At 37.6% G+C, this 26,400-nt stretch overlaps 1 protein-coding gene across 9 annotated transcripts in view; it reads left to right on the forward strand.

The window, feature by feature from the left end:
* OSBPL3 (oxysterol binding protein like 3) overlaps positions 1-26,400 on the forward strand; it is a 92,613-nt gene that overhangs the window by 55,618 nt on the left and 10,595 nt on the right. For 7 of the 9 annotated variants that reach the window (XM_071805025.1, XM_071805027.1, XM_071805024.1 and 4 more), the window contains 12 exons: positions 2,250-2,376; positions 3,181-3,284; positions 3,433-3,525; positions 4,122-4,278; positions 6,765-6,895; positions 9,558-9,665; positions 12,503-12,637; positions 13,344-13,437; positions 16,419-16,669; positions 18,591-18,728; positions 21,438-21,501; positions 24,454-24,532. In XM_071805025.1, coding sequence (XP_071661126.1) covers positions 2,250-2,376; positions 3,181-3,284; positions 3,433-3,525; positions 4,122-4,278; positions 6,765-6,895; positions 9,558-9,665; positions 12,503-12,637; positions 13,344-13,437; positions 16,419-16,669; positions 18,591-18,728; positions 21,438-21,501; positions 24,454-24,532 — 1,481 coding nt within the window. The remainder of the gene's footprint in view (positions 1-2,249; positions 2,377-3,180; positions 3,285-3,432; positions 3,526-4,121; positions 4,279-6,764; positions 6,896-9,557; positions 9,666-12,502; positions 12,638-13,343; positions 13,438-16,418; positions 16,670-18,590; positions 18,729-21,437; positions 21,502-24,453; positions 24,533-26,400) is intronic. The other 2 variants (XM_071805030.1, XM_065830819.2) reach the window with 1 other exon arrangement.

A 26,400-nucleotide genomic window follows, 5' to 3' on the forward strand; every position in this document is an offset into this window, starting at 1 on the left:
CGAGCTCTCTGCTGTGCCAGCACCTCTGTGGCTCTGCCATCCTGCTCTTCCCAGGCTGTGTCTGCAAGGAAATGGCATACATCTTGTGGCCATTAGGTTATTTTCTCACAAAAAACAACTGGGATAGAGGAGGAGAAGAATACTGAGGACAAAAGTGGAACATTGCAAAGCCCCTGATATCTCTATGCCTGTGCAATCTCTCTCTCAAAAACAAACCAAAAACAAACCAAAACAAAACAAAAAACAAACCAAAACACAAGAAAAGAAAAATCCACGTGGCCAGCATATCTAAAATCTATGTTCCTTGTCAAGAAACTAACCGTTTCTTCTTTGGCATGAAATACTTTAATTCACTTATAATTTATTAATCCAGATTTGCACTGCAAAGAAGCCCTACTTATTTTCATGTGAAAAATAGAACGGGATAGTTCTTAAGCTGCAGTTAATCACCTTAGCTCAGCTGAAGCTAAATGGAAGTTTGCCAATTTACACTAGCCCTAGCTTGATGTTAGTTGATATCAATCCAGCAGTTAGGTTATTTTGAGAAAAATGTATCAAGTGAACTTTGCATTACATTTTATTTGCCTTTAAAAACACATGATCAGTTTTCACTTTTTTTTTAATTTTGTTTTTTTCAGTTGTTGTTGAGAGGTAGGTTTATCTATCTACATACGTTTATGTGGAATGCTTGGATTCTAAAGCTTGGCCATGCTGATCAAAACCAAAACTGTGCTAGCTGGAGCTACACGAACTCTATTTTACCTGTTTCTTGGTAATGCCTACTTCCTTCTGCCCTCCTGCTTGTGTGCCCTTCATGTATATGAATTCTGGAAAAGCTGATTATATGAGCTCCATTTCTGGAGAGATAAATGTGGGATTTGTTCACAAAGTGCCACTACAATTGCTTATCTTTGAATTCAGTTTACTTGTGCTTTTAAAGGTGCTGGTGTTATTATATGAGTATACATATATAGATAACTAGAGCTCATACAACTTCATGTATGAATAAAACAGCTAAGCTACCTAGATTAATTTAAAAAGTGTGCTTATTGCATACTGAATATGTATGAATTGACACCATACTGAATGACATCACGTGGATAGGGCATTTTATTTTATTCTGCAACTCAAGTTGGAGCTTGTACTGTAAATTTTAAAAGACCAACTAAGAAAATGGCAACTGACTGAGATGTAGATGATGTTTCCTATGAACAGATTTAAAATCAGTACTACCTAAGCTACCTGAGTTTTGACATAAAGTGAGCAAGGGGTAACAAAGTTTGTGTTTGCTTTAGAGAAGAGCCAAACACCTTAGTCAGCTTTTCTTATAACCAGTAGAACAGTCATGTAATAGTAGTTTAGATGGAACATTGTAAAACTGATTTTAAACAAGATGTTGACAAAGCATGTCATTTGTGCGACTTCCTGACACAGACGTTATTAAAGATGAAAGGTTTAGTAAGGTCTAAAATTAATTAGGCATTTGAATTGCTATTATTTGTAGTTACATTAGAGAAGAAGACATCATTATAGGCCACAATGAACTGAGAGTATTGAGTAGAAATTTCTTCCCACTGGAAACTTAATTGTACTGCTCAATGAGCTCTTACACAGAATTTCCAGCATCTCCTGAAGCACCTGGTAGGGGTACTGCTGAAAATGAGGTAAGTTTGAAAACGGTCACTGAGACGTTGTAAAAGGGTAGTATTTACCCAGATGAGCTGCATAGTCACACATGTATTAAGGCCTGTCAAGCCAAATCACATACTACAGTCATATAACCTTGAGTAAATTTTTTAAATAACATCTAGTAGGTCTTGCTATCTTCACTGGAAAATAGCATGAACAAATACGTGCCTGTTACATTTAAGCTACTATGGAGGCTTCTTTGGGGAGCATGGAGAGGAAAAGAATGTCCAGCTTTGATCCTGTTCAGATATGTTTTTTTAATTGTATAAAGTTTACTTAATTGATGCAGAATTTTGCTCTTCCTCAAAATTCAGTTTTCAGCAATTTTTTTGGTTCCTTTAGTATTTCCACTGTTCATGGACAGCAGTTATGTTAGATATCCTGACGTTATGCTCAATGACTGTACACCTAGTCTTGTTCACACACTCTTTTTCTTCCATGTTATTGATGCCTTCAGTCCTTGTCCCCGATTGTGGACCTCAGCAGTTGGTTGTCAAAATTTGTGCATACAACACTAAAATATCATTTGTTACTTATTCACTTGTTCTTATTTGGAACAGATGGGCGGCTTGACCAAACAGAATTCGTTGTCAGCTGGAGGTAACTTGTCATTTTCCTTTTCGAGTAATGAGTCCAGGATTTCATCTTGGCTACAGTCTTCTGAAGACATGGAAAAATGTTCAAGAGGTAATGATATTTGAAGGAAATTGAAAATAGGCTAATATTTACCCTAGTTTTTATTGATAATGAGAGTACTACACTGTAAGAAGTCATTATAGTTACAAGTTTTGTCTGCAACTGGAGGGAGCAAAGGGGTGGTTGTCGATTAATTGGCAAGTCACTTGATTTCAAAAGGACTAGTGATTTTTGGATGTTGGGGTATCAATTGTGGGCACCTCTTCAAGGAAGCAATATATTTCAGTACATTTTCTTTTATATACAAACATCACCTTCAGTAGTAAGTTTTGAACTTTCTTAAGCCAAGCATTCACAAAAGGGAAGCACCCAAAATCTAGTCATTTAAAAATCACTAACTGTAATTCAAAGTCACTTTCTGCTTTCACACTTTCCCAAGAGCAGGAAGATCTTTCTCTTGTTGGTAGTGTCTGTGTGATACTTATCTGGGAAAGTTCTAACCACCGGTGAGTTTCAGCTCTAATACAGAAGAGCCTCATCTTTAGCTCTGACTGTACAGTTCAGTCTTGATGCCACGAGGAGCTCTGACTAGTCCCAAACTGCAGTAATGATCACATTATTATTACTTTTCTGCAACCAACTAGGATAAAATATAGTGATCATTATACACACCATGTGGATGCATTTCATATTTTGAATTTGAACTTGAAGATAGAAGGATACAAGCTTTTCATCCAGCCATCTAATGAATAGCTTATATTACCTATAATCAAAATAAAGCTAACCTATGAAGAAAAAACTTCCAGTGTGTTTGTTACTTTAGAGCAACTGAAAATATTCTCTTGTTCAAAACAGACCTCTCGAACTGTCACACATATTTACTGGAAATGAACCAACTGTTACAGAGCATGGATGTTCTTCACAGGACATATTCAGCGCCTGCTATAAATGCTATGCAGGTTTGTTGTTCAAAAAACAAAACCAAAAAAGGTTTTCCCTTGCAATTCCAAAAAACAGCCCCAAATCCTTAAGTGTCAATATATTTCTTCTTAGCTCTGCTAGTTTTATGGCAATCTGTAAAATCTTTGTCCTGCATGTTGTTAAAAGGTTGGACCTTTTGAAAGCCCGAAGAAGGAAAAGAGAACACACAGGAGGTGGCGGTCCAGAGTTGTTGGGAAAGAGGCTAAAGGAATGCTACAGGTAATTTAAGTCCTTTCAGTTCCCATCTTTCTCCAAATCTTAGTTACTGATCACTTCTTGGTGTAACCAGTTTAGGAAATATGAATCTTTCCAAGCAGTGTCCTGTGCTACCTCATTCTAAGTGATGAGACGAAACACAAAAATGTTGTCATTGGTATCTGCAATAGTATCTGCCCTGTTACCTTCAGGAAACCAGCCATGTGTTTTACCCATTTTTTTCAGTCTGTCTCCAGTTTGGGGTGTTGTGGTGTTTTTTCTCATCAATATAGTTTTTTGCAAATTCTCCAGATAGTTTTGTACACATTTGCATCCAGAGACCATGTGATAAGTTACCTATAAGAGGGGCAGAATAGTATAGTGATATGCTACAGCTCCCTATGACTTATTTCTTGGAGTTTTGCCAAATCTTCAATTGTGACATCTTGAGCAAAGTTGTATGTATGGTTTCATTTGACAAGTGTCATTTCAAGCCTTTTGGTAACTATCAGTAGTTTTTCCATTTTTGGTGTCTCCAACATGTAACCCAGGTGGGTACAATAAAACATAATCGTCTTTACAGTTTATAAAAACGTCACAAATGGCCATCCTCCTTACAGGTGCCTTCAGTATTTTCTGCCCCTATGAGACTGCATGCTTCCAATCCTAACTTATCAACAATAGATTTTGTAGAGGAGAAAAATTACTCTGATGGCTCTGAAACATCATCAGAATTTACTAAAATGCAAGAGGACTTATTTCACATTGCACATAAAGGTAAATGAAATTGTCTTTTGTGTGTGGTTTTATATCGTCACAATTTAAATTTATGATGTGAATTCTGAGAATGCTTCCTGTTTGATGTTTAGGAAAAGCAGAAAATGCCCTCCCTTCCTTTAATTCTCTTGAGGAATTGCAAATGTTGAGATCTTGACTAATTTGAAAAAAGTGACTTTAACATGTTGGTTTTTTGTGTGTGTTTGTTTGTTTGTTTTGGGGTTTTGTTTTTGTGTTTTAAATTTTGTCTGGTAAAGGACAGCCCTTTGTTTTATGTTCTAAACCTAGGTTGGATTTTTTGCCAAAAGATAAAAATCTTAAACTCAGTTGCTATAAATACAACAGTAGATTTATACTCTTGTCTTTGCATGCATGTGTGTATGTGAGCACATGTATGTTTGTGTATTTGGCGTGCTTCACTGTGTTTCGGAGTCAACATTTGTTGGTGATGCAAGGGTTGCTATGGCAGTAACCTATTTTTAGTGAATACAGAAGAGTAAAATGATGTAAAGCAGCCAGAGGGGCAGCTTGACTAGAAATGTTTTCTTCTCAGAATCATTTTTCATTAGCAGCCCTTTGCTCCATCATCCTCGCACCAGAAACGTTTTTTTTGTTTAAGTGATCTCTGTGAAGAAGGCACTTAAGCATTCATAGACTTTTGGGAGTATTGGCTTTGTCCTCTTTTACAGAAGAAAATGATTGATGTTATCAATAAGCATTCTTTGCTTGTTTTCCCCCCTCTAGTGCTGATATATCTTGATTCTTTTATGTAAGAAAAGTATCTAAGTAGTAAACTTTATTAAGTCAATTATAGTCAAAACTGATGTATGTTTTCCAAAACAAGAAAACAAGTGGGGGTGGGGTGCAGTCAGGAAACTTGCTATTAAGCAGAGCAAAGAAATTGCCTGCTCGAGATTGTCTTACCTAAAACGTCTGTGCTGGAAATTTTGGTTAGACTGGCCCATGCATCGAGGGGACAATTGACTTGGTGCTATTTAATACAGTATTGCTTTATTAAGAGTACAAAGACTTTTTTTTTTTCCCCAAAGGGACTTTATAACACACCCCTTCTAACAAAGAGTAGCGAAGACAACTTTTGCTTTAGCTTTTGATACAAGTTAAATAAAATGTAACATTAGTACTTTAGTATGTGATAATTATTGAAAATTTAACTACTATACAACTTATTAAATTACCTTTAAGGTCACTGAAGATTTTGACACGAAAGGCTAAGATAATAAAATAGATCATAAGATAATAAAAGATAATAAAATAGATCATGGTGGATACATCTTCCTCTCCACTCCCTGCAATACTGTTAAAGACTTCTTCAAATAGGTTGAAGCATGAGAATTAGCTTGGGTAATGGTTTGCACTGTTGGAATACACCTAAGAAGATTTTCTTATAAGAGTAAATTAGGTTACATTAAATAATGAAGTGGTGATGATTCAGGTTAGCTCCGAGTGGATGATTAGAAGAGGTATCAGACATTCCTTGCTCTTTGCCCTTTCCATGCATCCGTGCTCAGATTTCATGTTGTTTCCCTGTAGGTGAATAGATTTTTACATTGCCCATTCTCATGACTATATTACAAGGCTTAATTAGACCTCCAGAAATCCTCTAATTCTCCAATTGAATATGAATGTTGAAATCCTGCATAAACAAATATTACTCGAATACATTTTTGGTCCTTGTGGTTAAAGAAAAGATTAAAAGCCTTAGAAGTAAACAAAAAAAAACAAAAAAAACCAAACCAAAACAAACAACAAAAAAAAAACCAACAAAACAAAACAAAACAACACACAAACAAGGAAAGTGCATTTCCCCTTTAAAAATCTAGTAATTTTAAAATTGCGTGATCTGTTGTCTGATTTGAATGTTTCAGGCTGGTGATACTGACTCAGGAAGGAGTAGAAATAGCGTAATGTGCACAACATTCAGGATCTGACCCTTTGAGTCACTAAATCATCTAACAAGCTGAAATTTCTTTATCCCAAAGAGATAACAAAACTCAACACCACAGTTGGCTTGCTTGTGGGGAAACTACTAACCCTATAGCTGTGGCACAGTATGTGTTATAGCTGCTTTTTGATTTTTTTTCTATTTCACTTTTTTCTTCCCTCTCTTCTTCTCCCCCACTGGAATTCTTAAAGGAATGTGGAATAGAGTCATGACCATCTGAAGATTCAAGCTAATTGGGGAACAAAAGAAAGTGAAGAGCAGATGTGGTTAGTTAGCTTTGTTGCCATCTGTCACAAATAATCGGAGTAATTTTGACTGTGGCTAATATAGTCAACACGGTAGCATTCACCATAAACATTTCTTCTACTAAAAAATCTACCCTATAACCTTGATTAATATGACTTGTTTTTAGTAACCCACCCTGGATCTCTCAAACTAAATTCTTGTTTCTGTCCTCATAAATGATGTTTTGTTGAAGTTTTGTAGCTGTTTTTAACTGTCACTTTTTATGAAATGGTTCTAGTTTACTTCACCTTGAGGTCAGCGTTCAGCACCATATCTACAGAGAGAGAAAAGCTGAAGCAGATGCTGGAGCACGATGCATCTTCCTCTCCATCTGCACAAATAGTTGGCTTGAAGAATGCCTTAACATCTGTAAGTGACATGCCAAAGCCTGGCAAGCTTCATTGTCATCAGATACTACTTCTGTATTTCATACTAGTTAATTTCTGTTTCTTTAGTGACTATTCTGTGCTAATATTTGCAGTATTGAAGCATACTAAGTCATTATAGATGGCGTTTTTCAAAGACTCTTTCCTAAATGTTAAAGGTATTGTGAAGTCAGTGAAGTTGATAGATTGATTTAGGTATATAATATAATCTGTATCATTTAATGTTAAGAATCAAAGGGCTGCTCTGTGACAATGAATCTACTTTCTCTCAAAACATAAAATGTTCAGTCACTCAGTTCTGGTAGACTGCAGGTTTTCCTTTCCTTTTCCTAAACAGCACTCAAGAATTCACACTGTGACTTGGCATAAAATAAAGATGATAGTGGCTGAAAGCACTCGGCTGCCCTTTGTAATGCCCTAGAGCTTAATCACGCTGCACCAAGACACCACAAAGCAAATTCAAGCACAACTTGTTTATATTGACTTCCAACCTTAATTATCTGTAGTCACCTAAAAGCAGCAATGGAGCTGTTAGGGAAGAGTTCTATTATAAATGACAGAAGATTGTGTTCTTTAAAAAGGCAGGGGGTTTTGTTTGGTGTGCTTTTTGTAATTGCTTGAGACCAGAACTTCCAGCTTGGTCATGTTGAAACATGTCAACCAAACAGTGATCTGATTTCAGAGCAACAAGGGCCATCATTACCATGGTCTTAAAATTTTGGTGTTTGTTGCAAATTCCTAGTCAGAGGCAGGGGAGACTCCTTGGCATTGATAAATGTGATATAGGTCATCTTAGAATCATTTCAGTATGCAAACTTCTTTTTGCTTTAAAAAAGCTATATATGATTATAGCTTTTTAGGCAGACACTATGCCTCTTTGCCTAAATCCTTAGAGGCCATGATGTCTTCAGAGTATTTAGAGAAAGCTGAAACCTGTTGCATGATAATGATACTCACTCACTTGCACTTCTTTGTTTTTGGCTTTCAGATGTTCTACTCATTGTAGTTGAATAGATGACTTTTGTTTTTCCAGTCTTATTTGTCTACCATTTTATATCAAAAATTCTGTTTTAAGATTTCTGAACTCCATGAACACTCAGCATGATTTTTTTTTCCTGAGCAGTGAAATTCTGTTGACCATCTTCAACCTCTAAATGTTGTTTTAAAAGTCATGCTTTTAGGTCTTATCTGATACTTAATAAGCCTTTTGTAGCCAATCCAGAAGTCACCTGTGAACCCTGGCAGTTTCAGCAGAGGTTAACAGCTGTGAAAGCTCTTTGTAGCCTACAGATCTGTAAAGCCATGATGCCAACAGAAAAGTTTCACACCTTGTACAGCAGAGCATCCTGCAGGAGAAAGGAATAAGCTTCTCTGAAGATGTATGGAAGCACAGATCTGATAAACTTGACATATTTCTAGGACTTCCTTGCAAGAGTCCTGTGTTGATGACTTTGACTTTGTTTGTTGTTGTTTATGTCACTTTGTTTTCTGTACATAAAGAACAAAAAAATCAAACATAACTGTTTTGCTTTCGTTAGCCTGGCAGGGGAAGAAAAGTGAACAGATTTAAAGTGGATAAAACACCACAAATGTGGCATCCCTGCCTTTGCTTCTCCCTCATTAAGACAGGATCCTTGACCTATACACAGTCTAAGCAAAGCAAAGACAGAATGAGAAAAAGTACAATGTTTTTATTTCTGGGTGAGGAAGAAGACAATAGAAGAAGAACACACTATGTAGCAAACATGAAAATTGGAGAATACTACTATAGGAAAGCTGTGTTAATTCTTTTTTGCACTCATTTGTTGTTGTGAGTGTAATGCAATGCTGTCCACTTAAATACTTGACAGAGCAGTGATTTTTGGCCTGTATGGCGAATTCAGACCACACTCATGTAAAGCCAGAAATTACGTTCTCCCATCACCACTTTGAGCTTATTGTCTTCCCTGCCCTCCAGACTATTTCCAACAAAAATTACTGTTGAAATCAGAAGCATCTGTGGGACAAAGCGGATGTGTGAACAGCAGGGTTCTCCACATCCTGGTATTGATTCAGGTCACTAAAATGGGCAGTAAGTCTTTAGTATTGTTCCAAAGTTAGTAACTCCATCTTTTTTTTTTTTTACAGATATATTTTCATTGCAGAGAGGGTTGCATTCTCTTCCTATAAATATAATCTGACACCTGTCCATCAGATGCACCCAGCAGGAGAAAATAACGTGAAACAAACATGACTTTGCAGTAGAGGCTTTTTATTCTGATCACTGCTGTTATAAGCTGATAGGACACAAATTGTGCTTCTACCTGTCTGAATTTAAGTTGTGTTTCTCTGCCAGTGGAGGGAAAAAGGAACTGTCTGTAAACGAGGCTATTGGCAAAATCAAATGGTTTGGGATGTGACCATCTTTGGCTTTTTTTTCTCCATTTATGTGTTTTTTCCCTCACACTGAACAAAAATAGTTTTGAGAGCTAAGGAACAAGGTTTGAAGCATTTATAGTAAATGATTTGCTGAGCCAGTAAAAAAATCACGTGGTGGTGTTTTATGCTGCACTTTAAATACTCTTCACGCCTTTTTACACAACAAAGCCCCATTCCAGTTAGTTGAGAGAACTTTATATCCCCAATATTTTTGTTAAATATTCCAGGCAATAGCACAAAACACAGATCTTAAAGACCGGTTACGCAGAATACATACCGAATCTATGATCCTTGATTCAGCATCTAATGCAAAATCAAGTCCAGATTTGGTGAAGGTGGGTATGGATTTCCTCTTTCAGTGGTGTCTCTTCCTCAAGCCCCCACATCTAGACAGTGCTGCGTTAGCTGCGCCTTGTCCTGTTCTTCGTGTCCTCCCTATGGTGTGTCGTGTTAGTAAAACGAGTCTGCTTTCGTGGTCATGAGTCGTTTCTGATGATGCATTGTGAAATATGTGATTTGAAAGACTTTCCTTGTGAGCAGTTTTCCTGAGCACATTTTCATTGCTTTGTGCTGCCGGTTCCCAGTGTTCTCCCCCACCTTCCATCTGCTTCCTATTCAGCATGAACAGACCTGCCACCTTGATGCCCTCGTGCTGCTGTTTCTCTCCCCCTTATTCCCTTGTTAACTTTCAAGTTCTGCAGTTCTTTCTGTTGCCTGTCTAAATATCGCTAGCTCAGAATGCTGGTTACCGCTGTGACTCTCGTAAGGTTTAGAACAACTACCAGACATTTCTATGAAGGGATCAAAGAAGCAAGTCATACAATAGCCCTTTCAGCTGTTTCCCTGTTTTCACACAAAGAAAACCAGTCTTCCACATATCCAGTTAGACATTTGGGACATGCTGATGTTCAAACAGTTTTTTGGCTTGCTGTAGAATGCATGCGAGTCTGGTATTTGTATACGATCTGGGTGTTAACGGTGCTAGTGAGGGAAGCAAGAACGAGGTTATTTCTGATGGGTTTTCCTAAATGCTAACTCATATAGAAACTTCTGCTGTGCTTGTAGGATAAATCTTTCATTAGAACTTGAGTGGATGTTGATACTGGGAGTTTTATATAACTTATTATTTCCCTTTAAGGACAGTTTAAGTGTTTTGGCTGTTCACTTCTGATTTAGTTTTGTTCTAGTAGAACTGTTCTTTGGTCCTATTTATATGTTTGAGATCATTTGGTGTGGGTTTTGTTGTTGTTATTTGTTTGTTTGGGGTTTTTTAAGGTATTTAATCATTCTAATGTCTTTTGCTTTTAATCTCAGGAGAATTTGAACAGCACTTAAACTGCTCTCCAGACAAGCATTAATGTATTGGTTTTTAATGTCAGGAGTTCTTTATTTTCTTATTTAGTGGAGGTCCTTGCAATGACAATGGATTATTTCTGAAACTTGTTCTATGCACTATATATATAAACACACACAGATGAGACGAAAATAGCTTCCAAAATGTCCTTGAGAGGTTTCATTCACAAATTCTTTCTGGCATGGTTTGGAAAGGAACTTAAGGATGAAATCACTTACACTGCAGAAGTTTAGTTTTAGATTTTTCTGAGGACTATGACAGAGTAGTGCTGCTGTGAGGAAGGTGGGGCCACTGCACAAAGTGCTGCTCTAAATGATACATCAGGTGCTATGATAGACCTGTGAAAATTGGAACAATATGAACTAGTACCTCAAGCCTTTGCATAAGGTAAAAGCTTGGTTTGTCTATTGGGCAGTTTATTTTGTAGTTTAGCATGTCAGGGTGGGAACGTGGAAGAAGACAACCTGAAACTTTCATGTGATAAATATAAAAACCTGCTGTTCTTTTATGAGTCTTTCCTGCTCACTTTCCTTCTCAGATTCAAAATAGTATTGGAAAGAATCCCAGTAGCAATGCTCACATGTTTAAGATTTTTTTTTTAATTTGTAAGCTCCTGTAGCTGTCTTCCCACACACAGAAAATGTTGAAGTTTCCTCTTTTCTTGCTGCTATATCAGAAGTATTTTTTTAAAGTCTATTGTATGATAACAGTTTGGTTTGTTACCATGTCACCAATATCAGCCCGTACTGAATAACATTCCATACTATCACAGAATCTATCAGCAGAAAAGCTCTGAAAGACTTGTCAGCTTGATTATAGACTTGTCAGATTGTTCATTATGTTGTTTTCAAAGTAAAACACTACGATTCCGGCAACATTATGATAGGGCAGTCACAGTTACAGGTTAGTAAAGCATCTCATGCAGAAAAGGTTGAGAGCAGCTAATACACTCCTTCGGGGCAGCCAGCCCTTTTCCGTAGTTTTGGTGGAGTTATCACGGAAAACAATTGTGCACAGTGTTCTCCAACTTTTTTTACTGCATTCACAGAATGAACCAAGTCTCACTGGTCACCCCATCTTTGCTAGGCCACCTCTTGGAACTCTGCTTGCGCCAAACATCTGTAGAGCTTCCATGGGATGAGTTACTGAGATGTCCGTGACAGTCAAATGTGCCTGCAGCAGCAAAAGCAATGTCACTTATATGGCTTTGATAATGTGCTGGTTTTGGTAATCACAGAGCTATCTCAGGCGTGGATATGAGAGAAAACTGCCCAAAGAACAGCGTAGAAAATTATCTGGTGATAAGACAGAGAGCTAGGAAAGTATTGCTATTATAAAGGAAGCAACTTTGCCCCTCTGAATTTTTTATGCCACTGCATCACAGGCTTTCCATTAAGCAAGGCTGGGGAGGAAAAGACGAATTCATTTGCTAAGGTCAGAAAGGAATGTGAATCTAAGATGTAATATAAAGGGATGGGAGTTTTGTCCTTTTGGGGGCTTTTTGATGATACATTTGTGTATATCTGGGTGAATCCCTCAAATATCAAGCATTTTTTCATCCTTTTTTTTTTTGTTTTTTTTTTTTAAACTGATTTACTGAATAAGCTTTGCTCTTTTCCTTCTTTTTTGTTCTCTTTGATCTGTTTTACTCTGGTTTTAAATCCCTCTTTGAAAGACATGCTACCTTTTACTAAATAGGAGGGGAGCATGTGCAATCTTCTCCCAGTGTTTTGCAGCCCTTTAAACTATGTGACTGTGGAACTGCATGCATGAATGCTATTTGTGGTACTTCTCTCAAAACTTATTTCTTTTAAACAGGAAAATTCAAGAGAAGAAAGCAGAGGTCTGGTTCACCAGGTCTCCAATGAAAGCAGACTGTCTCTTGCTGACTCTCTCACAGAATTTTTTGATGCACAGGAAGTCCTGTTGTCTGCTAGTTCTTCAGAGAATGAGGTCTGAGCATTAAGATTGACATCATTCTGATGTAGTTTCTTATTTGCCACTTAACGTGCCGTCTTTCTGAGTGCTAACTGTGCATCAGATGACTGCTAGAAAATGCATATTTTCAAAACGTTTAGAAGCCAACATCCTGCATGTATTTACTTGTTGACATTGTCTCTTCACAGTAAAATGTAGCAATTATTATGGAGAACACTTATATGCACATTAATGCACATGGCAATTAGGTAGCTAGTATGCAGTTACTCCGTATAGTGTACTGTCTGCCTTGAGTCATTATAGAGGTGCTTAAGAAATTGTGCTATAGAAATATATCTTCATACTTGCCCTTGTGGTATTTGTAGGTACCTTGGGGCTCATGTCATGCATATTGAAACTTAATAACTCATTTTGCCACCTCTTCCTGGACTCCATAAAAACCTTGGCTTTGATATAAGGAAAGGCTTCTTAGCTGTGAGGCCAAGAAGACGAAGAATGTCTCCACTAAAAGAATAGTTGAATTTTCAGTGATGGTGATCTCTCCCAAACTCAATTGTTTCTTCTTAGGACTTCTTAGTACTTTCCCATAGTACCGAAACAGAGCTTAAATAGTTCAAATCTATTAAAATAATAATTTCAGAGGAAAGTAACAATTTTCGTGTGCATATGGGGTTATTTTCACGAGTGGTGTATCTTGCTTATTTCTCCACCCCACACTCAGGTATCAGATGATGACTCATACGTAAGTGATATCAGTGATAATGTCTCAGAAGATAACCTAAGCAATGACATAGAGAATGAACGACAAACTTTAGGTAAGTTCAATGTTGTTTTGTATTTGTTTCTTTTTTTGGGGAATTTTTTTCCTTCTCTTACTAGAAATAATTTGATATTACAGGTTTTGAGATGTAAACAGCCAGCTATTTTCTGTTACAGCCTCAGTTTGGTTTTGAACAGCACATTCTGGCTAATCTGATTAACAGCGCCCAGGCACCATTGATGCAGCAGGATGGTCGTTCTGTATCAGCAGAGAAACCTATTTTCTTGGCTGCTTTGGTGCAGCTCCCACTTCTTTTTAGTTCTTTTCATGGTCACATGATTTTTCAAAGTAGCAAAGCCTAGCTACTTTTTTTTTTTTTTTTCAAAAAGTAATTTTCCATTTGTCATTTGTTTTTTCCAGTTTGCAATTTAACAACCACATTCAGAATTCTGTTGCTTTTAGCAGAACTCAGTGTTTAAAGGAAAACACTGGGAGGCCTGATGTATGACTGTAAGGATTTTTTTCCTTGTGTTTTTTAATCATGAGAGTCTTGTTAGCACAAATGCTTGTTTAATTGTCTTGCTAATTAGAAACAGAACAAAAAGAAAAGAGGGAGAAGAATTTGTCATAACAAGCTAATTGCCTTCAACTCCTTTCAGTAATCTCAATGTTCTTCCCCCTCTATCAATATATTTTTAACTTCAAAAAGGCTGAACTATGGTTTCTCACTAGCAGCTGTTTCCTGGTCATCTCCAGGGACCAGTGGATCCCTGTGAACTTGGGTAGTTTGAAATGCCTGGAGATCTGTTGTATTCTCTAACTGTTTACAAATGAAGATTTTATTGAAAGAGAGGAAAGAATACATATCAATTTATCTGTTATCTGGACCTTAGAAAACTGTGCTAACTTGACTGTTCATATTCTCATAACGAAGACCATCACTGAAGCTCTTCCATGTTAGCAGCACCTCCACATGCTTCTGGTACCTGCTCTCTGTGTGCTTTGAGCAGCCTGCCATTCCCACTAGTAGCAAACTGGAGGCCTTTTTCCTACAGGGTATTAGCTTAATCATTAATTGTGGGTTTACTATCAAATGCTCTGGCCACTGTAATGTAAAAGGTTAGACCAGATGATGATAATGGTCCAGTCTGGCCTTGAAAGTCATTGAGTCTAGGTGGAGGTCAGATGTCTAAATCTCTTTCAGTATTGTTGCTGGCCATTGCAAACCAGATCTACATGGGCTTCTCTTTTCTTGGAGAGATGGGAAAACTTGACTATATAGAAAATATGGTATCTGAATATCTTAGTTTTTTATCATATCTATTTTGTCACCAGATTACCCCAATTAATGGGCTGGCCCAGAATATGTAGTTCAGTCAATTAGTATTCTACTTTTAATCAGAAACTGTCAAGGGATGTAACCAAATCCCATTACAGAGAGCTCTTTTGAACAAGGATGAATTTTTAGCATTTACCTTCTTCCTCTCCAGATATCTCCCCGTTCCTGAGGTATCTAAGGGAGCATCCTTCTTTTTGGCCTCTTCTTATTTTCAACAATCTATTCCAGGATGGAAGTATAGCAGCCAACCTCTTAACAGTATATTTTTTTCAGGTAGATTTTTTGATTCTTAGTACCCATGCCATTTTTATGCAAAAAGAAAGGGTAACAGCAACTCGGTCACATGAGTTATTAGGACTTCTAGTTTGTGAGTGGCAGGGAAGATGGAAACTTCTTCCTCAAAACTCTGGGGCTGCTGATTACACTTGAAAACCTCCATGTGAGGCATGGGCTAGCATACATGGCAGTGATGGAGGAGAAATTAGCCCTGGTGGTTATTTGTACTTTGTCACTGTTGGAAACTCTTCTGGTATCATGTTCATGTCAGTGGAACAACAGAGGAAATACTGCTTGGAATTCTGCATTTAGGGGCAGTGATTCACAGGAAAGATGTGCTGCCCAGTGCTGGTTTAATTCTTCCAAGACAAATCTCTGTGAGGAAAGCCAGATGAGGACAAGGGTTGACAGACTAGCGCTCTACATGAATGCCTCTGAATGGCAGCTGATTCTGGGGCAGGAGCTTCCTAGGTGCTTCTAAGGACGTTTAAAGATAAAGTATGTTCTTGTAGCAGCAACTATATTCCTCTCTGAAGTGAGACTGATGTACAGATAAGCCAACATAATCACTTGAGACTAGTTCCTGTTGCAGAAGCTTGTAGCTCTATTTTAATCATGCCACAAATCATTTCATGGCACACTTAGAACTATTTATCCTGTTCCAATTGCTTTGACATAGCAACACAGACCTCAGATATTCATGTCAAGGACTCTCCACATGAATCCTTTATTATAATCTTCAGCAAACCCATTAGCTCCACAGTTGCTTCAATTTTTCCACCTTTAAAACAGGCCATTTCTTCGCTAATGTATGGCAGTCTCTAAAAGCTAACATCACTCAATTTTTTTTAAATGCTAAGCACTATAGGGAGCACTGTGGAAAAGCCTGAATGTAAATCTATGGTGTAGTACATTTCCCTGGTAGGACTATTCAAAAACGTCAGAAAAAGTAGGTAGGAGTTTGTTATTATGCTTGGATCTCTAAGTTATGCTTTGCCTTCTGAGAAGTGTCAGCTTAATTGAAGCTCTGTCAAGGAGGGAGGTTTTATGTCACTTTAACAGATAGGAATCTGTCTCTGTTAGAAATAAAATATAATATTTACTCTTTCAAACTCAATGGAAAGCCTGAGCCTTTCTTATAGCTTTTAAGGGGAAGGAAGGTCATTTTTAATGCATCTTTTGTATCTGGCATTTACCTCAGTCAACATACAGAAATTAAAATCTTGTTCTTAATTTTATCGTTTTTATAACAGGCTATCTTCAATCACAAGTGAAATACTTGCATGAATTGTGAGGAAGGAAGTTTTGCCAGAGGAAGGAAGTTTTGCCAGAGGAAAGATGGTTGCATTTCAGTGTATGTTTGCAAAGGGGATGAAATTAAGTAAACAGTGAATTGATTTGTTCTGCCACTTCTATTTCAGACTGTATTTCTGAAAGTGGAATGGGATGCAATTCTAAACGGAGAACATGTTTACCAGCTCCATGTCCTAATACGAGCAACATCAGCCTGTGGAATATCCTGAGAAACAACATAGGAAAGGATCTCTCCAAAGTGGCCATGCCTGTTGAATTAAATGAGCCACTTAACACCCTTCAGCGTCTCTGCGAGGAGCTGGAGTACAGTGAACTACTAGATAAAGCAGCGCATACGCCTAACCCATTTGAACGGATGGTAAATATTTTATTCCAAGTACCTAGTAACATTCAACATGATTAGAATAGAATAAATATAAAAACAGTCTACCAAAGTAGTGAAGATGTTCTGTTCTATTATTATTTTCACCCAGCTGAGAGAGGCAGACTCTCTGAATGTGTGTCTGCATATACTTACATACTCACTATTTTTGACTCTTCTGCATAATTTGTGTTGCTTTATCAGCAAGTCTCTCTCCTCGAGTGCCTCGCTGTCCTGCAAGGTTAAACAAAGTAGTTTAGTTCTGTTTTGCAGCTCTTACTCTGTAAAATTAACATTTTACAGCAAAAAGGGAGGAGTGTTGAATTGATGTACTTCCGTCTTGAGTATGAAAGCTACAGTATGTCTTTTTTAAGGGTGTCTAATCCGGTAATGCATTTGTGCATAGAGGATGGTGGATCTTCCAGCCCTACACCACTGTGATGTCTTTATATTAACTAAAAGAGCTCCATTTGTTTTATTAACTGGTTTTGTGAAGTTTTGGGGTTGATACAGAATGTTCAGGACCTCAAAACTAGGCCATATGAATGCATGTTCAGTACAATAATGGTGTCATCTTCTGCCAGGGCAGAACGCTGAATTCAGCATTTGGCAAAAGAATACGAGAAAAATGCATTTCAGTTCTTCTGCTTCCAGGTGCACAAAAGCTACTTAATATGTGACCTTGTAAATAAAGGATTAAGAACTCTCTAAATTCTCGTAAATGGAAGCTATAGATTGTCCCTTAAACTGAATTAAGCCTTTGTAATTCAATATATCTTATATTAAAATGAGGTTATTAATGGATGTAAATAGTCATGTAATAGACACTGTTTGAAAAGCCTCCTGCTCCATTCTGACACTCTGCAAGGGTGACAATTTAGTGTGAGCTCTCAGGACAGAGGGTCTGGCTATTAACTGAGGGGTTGGTACAGAGCTTTTTTTGTTTTCTTGAGAACATACGTTAAAATGAAAAGGAAATGAGCAGCAGTTGTTCATATGGGAGTGAAAATAAGCCTTTTCCCTCTGTCTCACACTTAAGCATCTGGAAATTACCTCAGAATGGAGTATTCTTTGAGAAATCCTGAGGCAAAATTCTTGCTAGCTGTTGTGAAGTAATTGCAGTAGTTCATGAAACAGCCATTCTGAAGTGGATTCAGTTTCTGAAGTTGTGAAAGGAGAGCATCTACTTTTTCACAAGATGAGGAAAGGGAGAAAAAATGTACAAAAGAGACCTGAACAGACAACCCCAAATTCTAATTCCTCAGGTTTAGGAGAAATATGCTTGAGTTGACCACAAACATTTGGAAGGGTTACCCGTGTCTCAGTCATACTCAGGAACAGTTTCATTATCAGGTAATAGCACACAGCAGGTAAAATGCAATTCAGTTTGAACTGCATTAGAAATACAATAGCAACTTGGTGAAAACTCATCCAGTGCTGCCTGTGCCATGTTTAGGGAAAGAATAGTTCGTAGATCCTTAGAATCACAGACCACAACTATAAAAGCCAATTATAATACAAAATCTAATAGTGATTTTTGAGGGTACTGTTTTGAACTGTGTTGCGGAATGCTAAGCTGTTTCAAACTTCAGAAATGCTGTTTTCAGTTGATGAAATTTGCAGTGTTTGACCCTAATAACTCCATCCTGGAATGACTCTCTGAAAAGTGAATAATTCTCTAATATGTGAGCTAGTGCTTAACTTGCAGGAAAAAGGTGTGTTTATAGCCTGCAAATGATGGGAAAAATAGCAGAATTTGATGTCAGGATAGAAACCATATTTTGTTGTGGTGGTATTTTTGGTTTTGGGGGGCTTTTGGTGTGTGTTTGTTTTTCCCCATTAAATCAGAATGTATAGCAAAAATTGTGCATAGCTGTGGCAAATTAATTAATCAGAATTCCACATATGTTATTCCCAGGTGTATATAGCTGCATTTGCAGTATCTGCATATGCATCCAGTTACTACCGAGCTGGAAGTAAACCATTTAATCCTGTGCTTGGAGAAACCTATGAATGTATTCGTGAAGATAAGGGTTTCCAGTTCTTTGCGGAACAGGTATTGTATGCTGCAGCCCTTAGATTTGCTACTTGACACACTGTTTAATTCTAGATGTATGGCCGGAGTCCTCTGGAATCAGTAGCAAAATACAAAATTACTTCACATATAACCTGGGCCAAACACAACTCAAGGGATGTTTCAGAATTATAAATGAAGGAAATTGTTTTTGAGGGAAGTCCAGTAACTCTGGGATTGAACATGACAACCAACAGCTGACACTCGAGAAGCCAAGGCTGGCAAGCCGCCCTCTCCGGTAACTAGATAACCTGGTTAAGCAGAGTGCAATTCCCCATGCGGAAATCTGATCACGACTGCAACAAGCATTCACATTCTTGTCACTTTCTTTTGTGTGTGATCATTAAAAATAATGTATATTCAGCCATTTAATGTTTGTTTTTTTAAAAGAAATATATACCTCGTGTGAGTCAATCAATGACTAGTATTTTCCATGGCACCATAAATATTTCTACTTTCTGTCGAAATACTTGGTGAGCTAAGCCTTTCAGATCTGCTGCCACAGTTTAGTAGATGAAGAATGTCTACAACACACCAAGGTCTGAGTGTTTATGAAAATAATTCCCCAATAGGAGAATAATTCCATAAGTATGGGTGAAAATTATTAAGTTTAAACCAGCCAAGTTACCAAAATTGCCAAGCTTGAGATGTATGTTAGAAAGAGATAAAACTTAAATCATTTGGTGCCTAGCAGAGTAAGAATGATTGAAAGCTGTTTCATTCTGTCCAGACAAAACAAAACAAAACAAAACTACAAAAAGTGCAGTGGGCAAGGGTGTAAGAGGCTTCTTTTAGGAAAAGTGTTTTTACCACTTCTGAAGATACAACATTTTGTACATTATGTTTTAGAACTGACAAAAAGAAGTGCTATAATCTTCCCTTAGTCTCAGGAAATGTCACAGGCAAGAGTTAAAATGAGGAAAAAAAAAAGGCACAAAACAATCAAAGCAAGAATAAAATTTAAAGGTGAAGTAAGATATCTGGTTCTTCATTGTGTTACTTCAGTTCTAAGGTGATGTATACACTGCAGTTACCAGTGTAACGTCAAGCTGGAGTAACAAAGTGGTGAATAAAGGTTGGTACTGAGCTTAATGTTAGACTGAATTAAAGGAAGTGAATGTTGGATAAATCAATACAAAGACTACTTTTTCTAAAGAATTTTAATACATGAGGGGGCTTGGACTGTTAACAACTATTATTCTAATATGTGCAGTAAGCGATGTGAGTTTATAGAGTGGTAAAGTTACTGTAATAGTATGGGGTGGAGGAATATTAGGAAGGGAGGGCAGTATAGGAGGAAAGATACTTCATGTAGCTTGCGAGCATTGAATATTTCTCTTTGCATCAGCAGTTGTTGCTTCTTGCCTGTTTTCGCAAGCGTTTTGATGCTTACTCTAGGTAACTTGTTAGTGCAGATAGTATGCAATCCATGGCATAGACAGGCAAAATGTATAAAATAACAGACATTCTGCTCTATTACTGAAGTGAGTTTAGAATAACTCCACTTAGCACCATGACCTTAGGCTGGAATTATAACAGTTTAAGTGAGAGCTAAGTTTAACCCATGAATTATAGTGACATCTGGGGTTAATCTGGGTGCAGTATGTGAGAGAGAGTGTGTTGCTCCTGGTGGATTAGGGCACAGCTGAGAGTAATTAGTACTTTTTTTCTCTCTTTTTTTTTACACCAAGATGTTCAGTAAATAACTGGATGCCTGCACAATAAATGCTTGATAACAGATTTGCAAAATGAGTGACAAAGAAAAATCTAAAACTGCATATGAGCCACGTGTTGGTGGTCAAGAAATTAAATTCATAGTGGGAAGTAGTAATTTGACTTGAAAATGAAGTTGTCTTTGTCAAAAGAACAGACATTACACATCAAAGAGTTGGTCATGGTCAGGTGTTAGTTGTGTTCGCCCAGAAGGGAGAATTTACAGCGGAGGAGGAGTGGCTGCTTTCACTTTGTGCAGTTACTATATTATTTACTATTTTCTTTTAATAGTCTGCATTGTGTATTTGTTTATTTACTCACAGTCCTTGTTTCGCTGTTTTGGTGGTTGCCCTAATTCATGTATGTGCTGTTGCCCAAAGCTGATAAAACACTGTGGATGTGATTAGAGTTTTGCACTAGAAACGCCGGGGGTGTCACTACTGCAGCAGTAAGGGTTGCTGGATGGAATTTCATGGCTTGATTTTTACTGCCCGTGGAACCCTCAGAGACACTGATCATTGTCTCCTCCCTCACAGTCAGGTTTTTGTTGGTATTTTATGTACAGAAGAATTTGGCCCTTTGTGGGGTTTTGTTTGGTTGATTTTGTTTTTTTTAAATTTTTGTGTGTGTACTCGAAGTGCAGCTTCGGTTACTCTGTGAAGGGGTCCTAAAGGTAAATGTAATTATAATCTTAGAGACAATGTACACATATGTAGTTAGATTTTCACTCGAGGAACAAATTCAGTGGCCTTTTAAGTGCTTCCCATTTCTTTGAAGGCTTCTTAGGTCTCTGTACCTTATTAATCTCACTGGCTCCCTCTTCAGGAAACAGCTGCAAAAGGAAAGTAAATGGAATTTGAAATGCCAGATATGAATGAAAAATTAAGGGGAAAAAAAAATAAGAACCCAAATCAAAATGCCCGTTCAAGTGTTAATATGTCCATCTTTTTTTTTTCCCCTTTCATGTCTTGCTATTAGGTCAGTCACCATCCACCTATTTCTGCATGCCATGCTGAATCTGTGAACTTTGCTTTTTGGCAAGGTAACTCTTCAGTCTATCATATTCTTTTACAATGTTCATAATATTTTCAATGTATGTCTAACATGAAATATCCAGAAATTGGGAAAAGTTGAAATTCCGTGCTTAAATTGTACTAGAATGGCTTTAAGAAATGCTGGCCTATGCTTACTTGCACACTTCTTACTTAGATATTCTGCCATTATAGAAATGTTGAAGTTTTTTCTTATAACATTAATTGATTTTTCTTTTAATGTAAAAATATCTGCATTTCTTTAAAATGAGGTTTGTTTGGAGTGGGGTTCTTTAATAAAGAAGAGTTGTACCTCAAGCTTGTTTATAAAACAAACAAGCTGGAACACAGCTTGAAAAACTACAAGTTAAATGTTGAGCCTTGGCAAATCTTGTAAACCTGTTCTGAAAATAATTTCTAAAAATGAGCATAACAGCAAGGATGAATATAATTACCTTTCTCTGCTGGCATTATTACAGTATGTAAGATTTTGTGCTATTTGACTACTAACATTGTGTTTCAAAAGAAACGTGTTGGAGCTTTGTTTGCTCTGTAATGCTGGTGAAGATGTCAGCCAGTCACAGTACCTGTGTGGTTAGATATTTTTGGAGTGTACACAGGACATAACTATGTCTTTTAACTCAGTTAAAATCCTTCACCCAGAGGTTTGTCAATTCATATTGTAGCCATATTATAACCTTTAATTCTGTTAGGATTGACTCTGCTGCCTTGATTATAGTTATTACAGATGAAGCCATACTGAACAGAAATGGAACTCTGTCATTAGTCTGGGTTTCATTATTCAATATAATTCTTTGCTTTGTAAACAAATACAGGGACAAGAGTTCTTTTGTTCTCAGCCAAATAGCAGAGATGACCGAAAATTTATTCAGTCACTGAAAACTATAAATAAGACTAGAGAGCACCCTTTCTTAATAAAAACGGGTGAGACTGATTTCTTCAACAGATCATGACAATGGTTATCACTCAAATATTTTAACACTTGCGTTTAGAGAGCAAAGCTCTTCCGTAAAGATGAGAGCTGAGAATTTGATCAATGAGAAAGAGTACGAGATTTGGTCTGGATGAGCACAGCAGACTGAGTGAAGGTACTGCAGTGTTGTTGGGGCTGTTTTGCTTTGTTTTGTTTTTAAGTGTGGCTAGCTGAGCTTATGGGAGACCTAGACAATGATTTTTTTTTTCCAATGCAAAGGCAGTTTGTAAATGCTATGGCCTCTTGTTGTGGGGCTATATTAACTTACATGGAAAGATTAACTTGAAGTTAATCATAAAGGCAGCTCGTCAATGAGGTAAGTTTTTTCTGGGTGCAAAGATCTTTTCATTTACCATATTAGCTCCTCAGCCAAAAAAGGAGAGAGTCCTCAGCAGCATTGCCAGAGTAGTGCTGTCATTCCACCAGACACTGACCTTAGTTCAACTGTTTCAATGTCAAGAAATCTCTTGATCATCTCTAGTGAGCCAGAAGGCTGGGTTCTGACAGGGACAGTTCTTTTGGAAATCATTTTCCCTGACTTATGAAGCTGACTCTGCTTTTGCAAAGAGTGTGAACACATCAACAATGGAAATTCAAAGACAGTTCCAGCTATTAAAGCATCTGTGCACTTTTCTTAGCTGTCCTAAAATGTTTGCATGATCAAGTTACACATTGCTTCCCAAGATGTTTCCCATGTACTGATTTCCGTGGCACAGCTTTGCCATTTATGAGAACAGAGAATGTAGCAGATTTTAGCTGTTAAACTCAGCAGGGTGTGCCTTTGCCCTTTCTCTTCCATCCCCCTGCAGAAGAGAGGAAGCTAGTACAGAATTGAGCTCAACAATGTCAACACCTTTGTAGTACAGGAATCACAACAGAATTGCTGCCACTAAGGAGGCTGGGCCAGCATCTAGCTTCAAATTTATTTTGTTTTTCTAAGTCCTTTTCTCAGGTGATAAGAAGAGGGTTACTTCGTCCATGAGGAATTCTGCCCTATGTCCCATTCCAGCTGTTGCGATGGTAGGCAGCTTGGTGTGACTCAGTCCTGTCACCTGCACATATATACTCACGAGATGTGTAATCTCCTAATTACAGTTTGAGCATCCATCTCACAGCCAGTGTAACAGCTGCCCCAGACAACTGCATCAGGAACAGTGTTTTTGTTTTCCTTGTGCTAGTACAAGCATCTTTGTGAGACTGGAGATTAATTTTTCCCTCTTTTTCAGATTGTGCAGGGAATGGGGGGTTCCTAGTGTCCAATACAGCAGGGATACTATTCCCCTGAGCCCTGAAGTTACTATGAAAGCTACTGCCTGATTATCTAACCAAATTTAACTCTATACCCCTTCTGCCATGCTTTTCTGTCCTTATTCTTTCTCTTCCAGGTGTTTTTGCTCAATAAATTTGTCTAAACTTGAACTGAGATTTTTAATCTTTTTTGGAGAAATGGTATGAGGCTTTGACATGTCTCTGTGATTCAGACAAGATTTTAAAAGGGCCAGTTAAACTTACAGAAAAAAATGGACTAACTCCCTCTGTAATTTTGTGCCTTTTGAAACATTCTCTTGCTTCTGCACTGTGGATGCTCTTATTTGCTAATTTTTTTGTGTTTTAAATTCTGCTTTTCTTTTTGGAAATGTCTGCATTCATTCACTAGCAACTGCGTTGCAGATAAATATACACTGTCTATAGCTTACTCAAATTCATCTGTTTCGGAAAAGGTTTTGAGAAAGGACTTTTAAACCTCTTGTGCTCTGCTATTTAAATAATCAATAATGTAAAGAGGTTGGGGGGGAAGGAAAAACAAAACCATGTTTGAAGGTCCACAGCATTCTTTGAACACTTTTAGTATGTTGCAGTTCGTTATTTTGCATTTCTTGACAATAAAATAGAACCCAAAAATAGATTGGTTCACCCATGCCTATGACTAAACCTGTCTCTCTCTTTTATTTTCCTCTTCCTGTTTCAGATGTAAGATGGAAAAACAAATTCTGGGGAAAGTCCATGGAAATTGTTCCAGTTGGTACAACACACGTAACCCTTCCAGCGTAAGTGCTGCAGTTGTGCATTGCTGTTCACACACAGGCACAGACATGCCTGCACACACAGGAACCACGATCATGTGGATAAGAACAAGCTGTGCTGTATTAAACCTGTGGAAGAATTGGTGATTATGTTTTAGTTAAAAAACAAACAAACAAACAAACAACTGTGGTGGGGGAGGAAAAAACCCACCAAACCCAAACCAGAAGCATAAAACAGAAGCACTAACTCTTATAAAGGTTATAAAAAATGAAAGATGAGATTAAAAAAAAACATCCCTCGTGTGTATATTGAAAAAAGCAAAGTTGGTGTTTTCATACTTCAGATGAATTTCATACTTCATGCATTTTAAACTCACAGGAAAAAACTGCATGGTAGAGGAAGCTATGAATTCTTTTGTCTGAAATATGGACTTGGGGGAAGGGGTGTTGTTTTTGTCTTCTGTACCTATATTTGTATGGACCTTAACACCATGGGGTCCTGGTCTGTAGGTGAGGCTGATAACCATCATCACTGCATAAATAATTATGGTAAGTGATTAAAAAAACCCAGTTGCATATCTGGTGTTTATTATCCAAGGAAGTAAGCAGCTATTGTGGGTCAGTGTTGACTATGGTTTAATATTTTTTTAAAAATAAAAATCTGCAGTGTTCCTATGCTAGCTTGTCGGAGTGCCCATTATAGATCAACAGTTAAAATCCCTTAAAATTTGGCATGTATCCATCATGTTTGCAGAACCAGAGGTCTAAAGGTTAAGCAGCGTTCTAATTAAATCTGTTTTCCAAAGAGAGTCTACAAAATTAATTACTCTGCCATCTGAAAAAAGAAAAATGACCCAAGAACCTAGCACTTGTCAGACTAAGCATGCTTTTTTCTTAAGTGGGTAAAATTGTGATATAGAAAGATAGTATCCAAAAGGTAAGGTATAAAACACATTGTGTTCATAGCAGCTGGCCTGAGCAGTGGAGTGAAAAGGCTTTAGGATGTGAGGGTTCAGAGACAAGGTAACTAATGGATTAGGGCCCCTGGTTGGCTGATGACCTGGAAAATAATCTGATTCATATGTGTTCTCCACATGCTGGTTTGTATCCCTGTGTATCTGATAAAGAATTGGGTACAAAAAAGGTACTGAGGCTATAGGCAAAAATGAAGCATTAGTATTAAGGTTATTCTTGGAGCAAATACAGTATTTTTAGCATGCATAAAAGAGCATGTGACCTGCAAGTAGGGGCAGGAAAACAAACTACTGTGGGGTAAATTGGCTGCATATCTGCTAGTCTGTAAAAACTCTCCTTGTGCATGCTCTTACAAAGCAGCAAGTGGAAGGAAGTGGTAAAGAAGAGGTAAGGAAAGATTCTAATATCCTCACAGGACCTGTGTGTGAGGCAGTTGCTGTGGGGAAACTGGTGCTTTATAAGCTTACCTTTTCAGTAGCACCGTAGCTATTGATGTCCAGAACAAATTGTAGAATAGATGTCTTCACAAGACTCTCCTTTTCCTGAGGATTTATAAAACTGTTTTATAAGAACATCTACTATTTCAATAAAAGGTAAAATGTTGTATTACCTATTGGTATTTGTTCATCTCTCCCTGTCTGCTGTCTTCCAGTTTTCAACTGCATCTTGAACTACCTGGTGCAAACTTCTGCTCTTGCCTGAAGCACACACATAGGCTCAGTCTTGAGAGCTTGAGCCAAGCTCATTCTAGTCAATAAAGAGTCTTCTGACAACTCCAGTGGCCCATCTCCTTGTGTTTTTCAGTTGTCACTGTGTTACAACCTGTGAAATAGGCATTCCAGCCAGTAGAAGATACTAGAATGATTACTTTTGGAAACTTAAAACTGGTAAAGAGGGGCGAGTAAATTGAGAGAGAA

Source organism: Patagioenas fasciata, chromosome 2, assembly GCF_037038585.1.
Source record: "Patagioenas fasciata isolate bPatFas1 chromosome 2, bPatFas1.hap1, whole genome shotgun sequence".
In the NCBI taxonomy this organism is placed as follows: Eukaryota; Metazoa; Chordata; class Aves; order Columbiformes; family Columbidae; genus Patagioenas; species Patagioenas fasciata.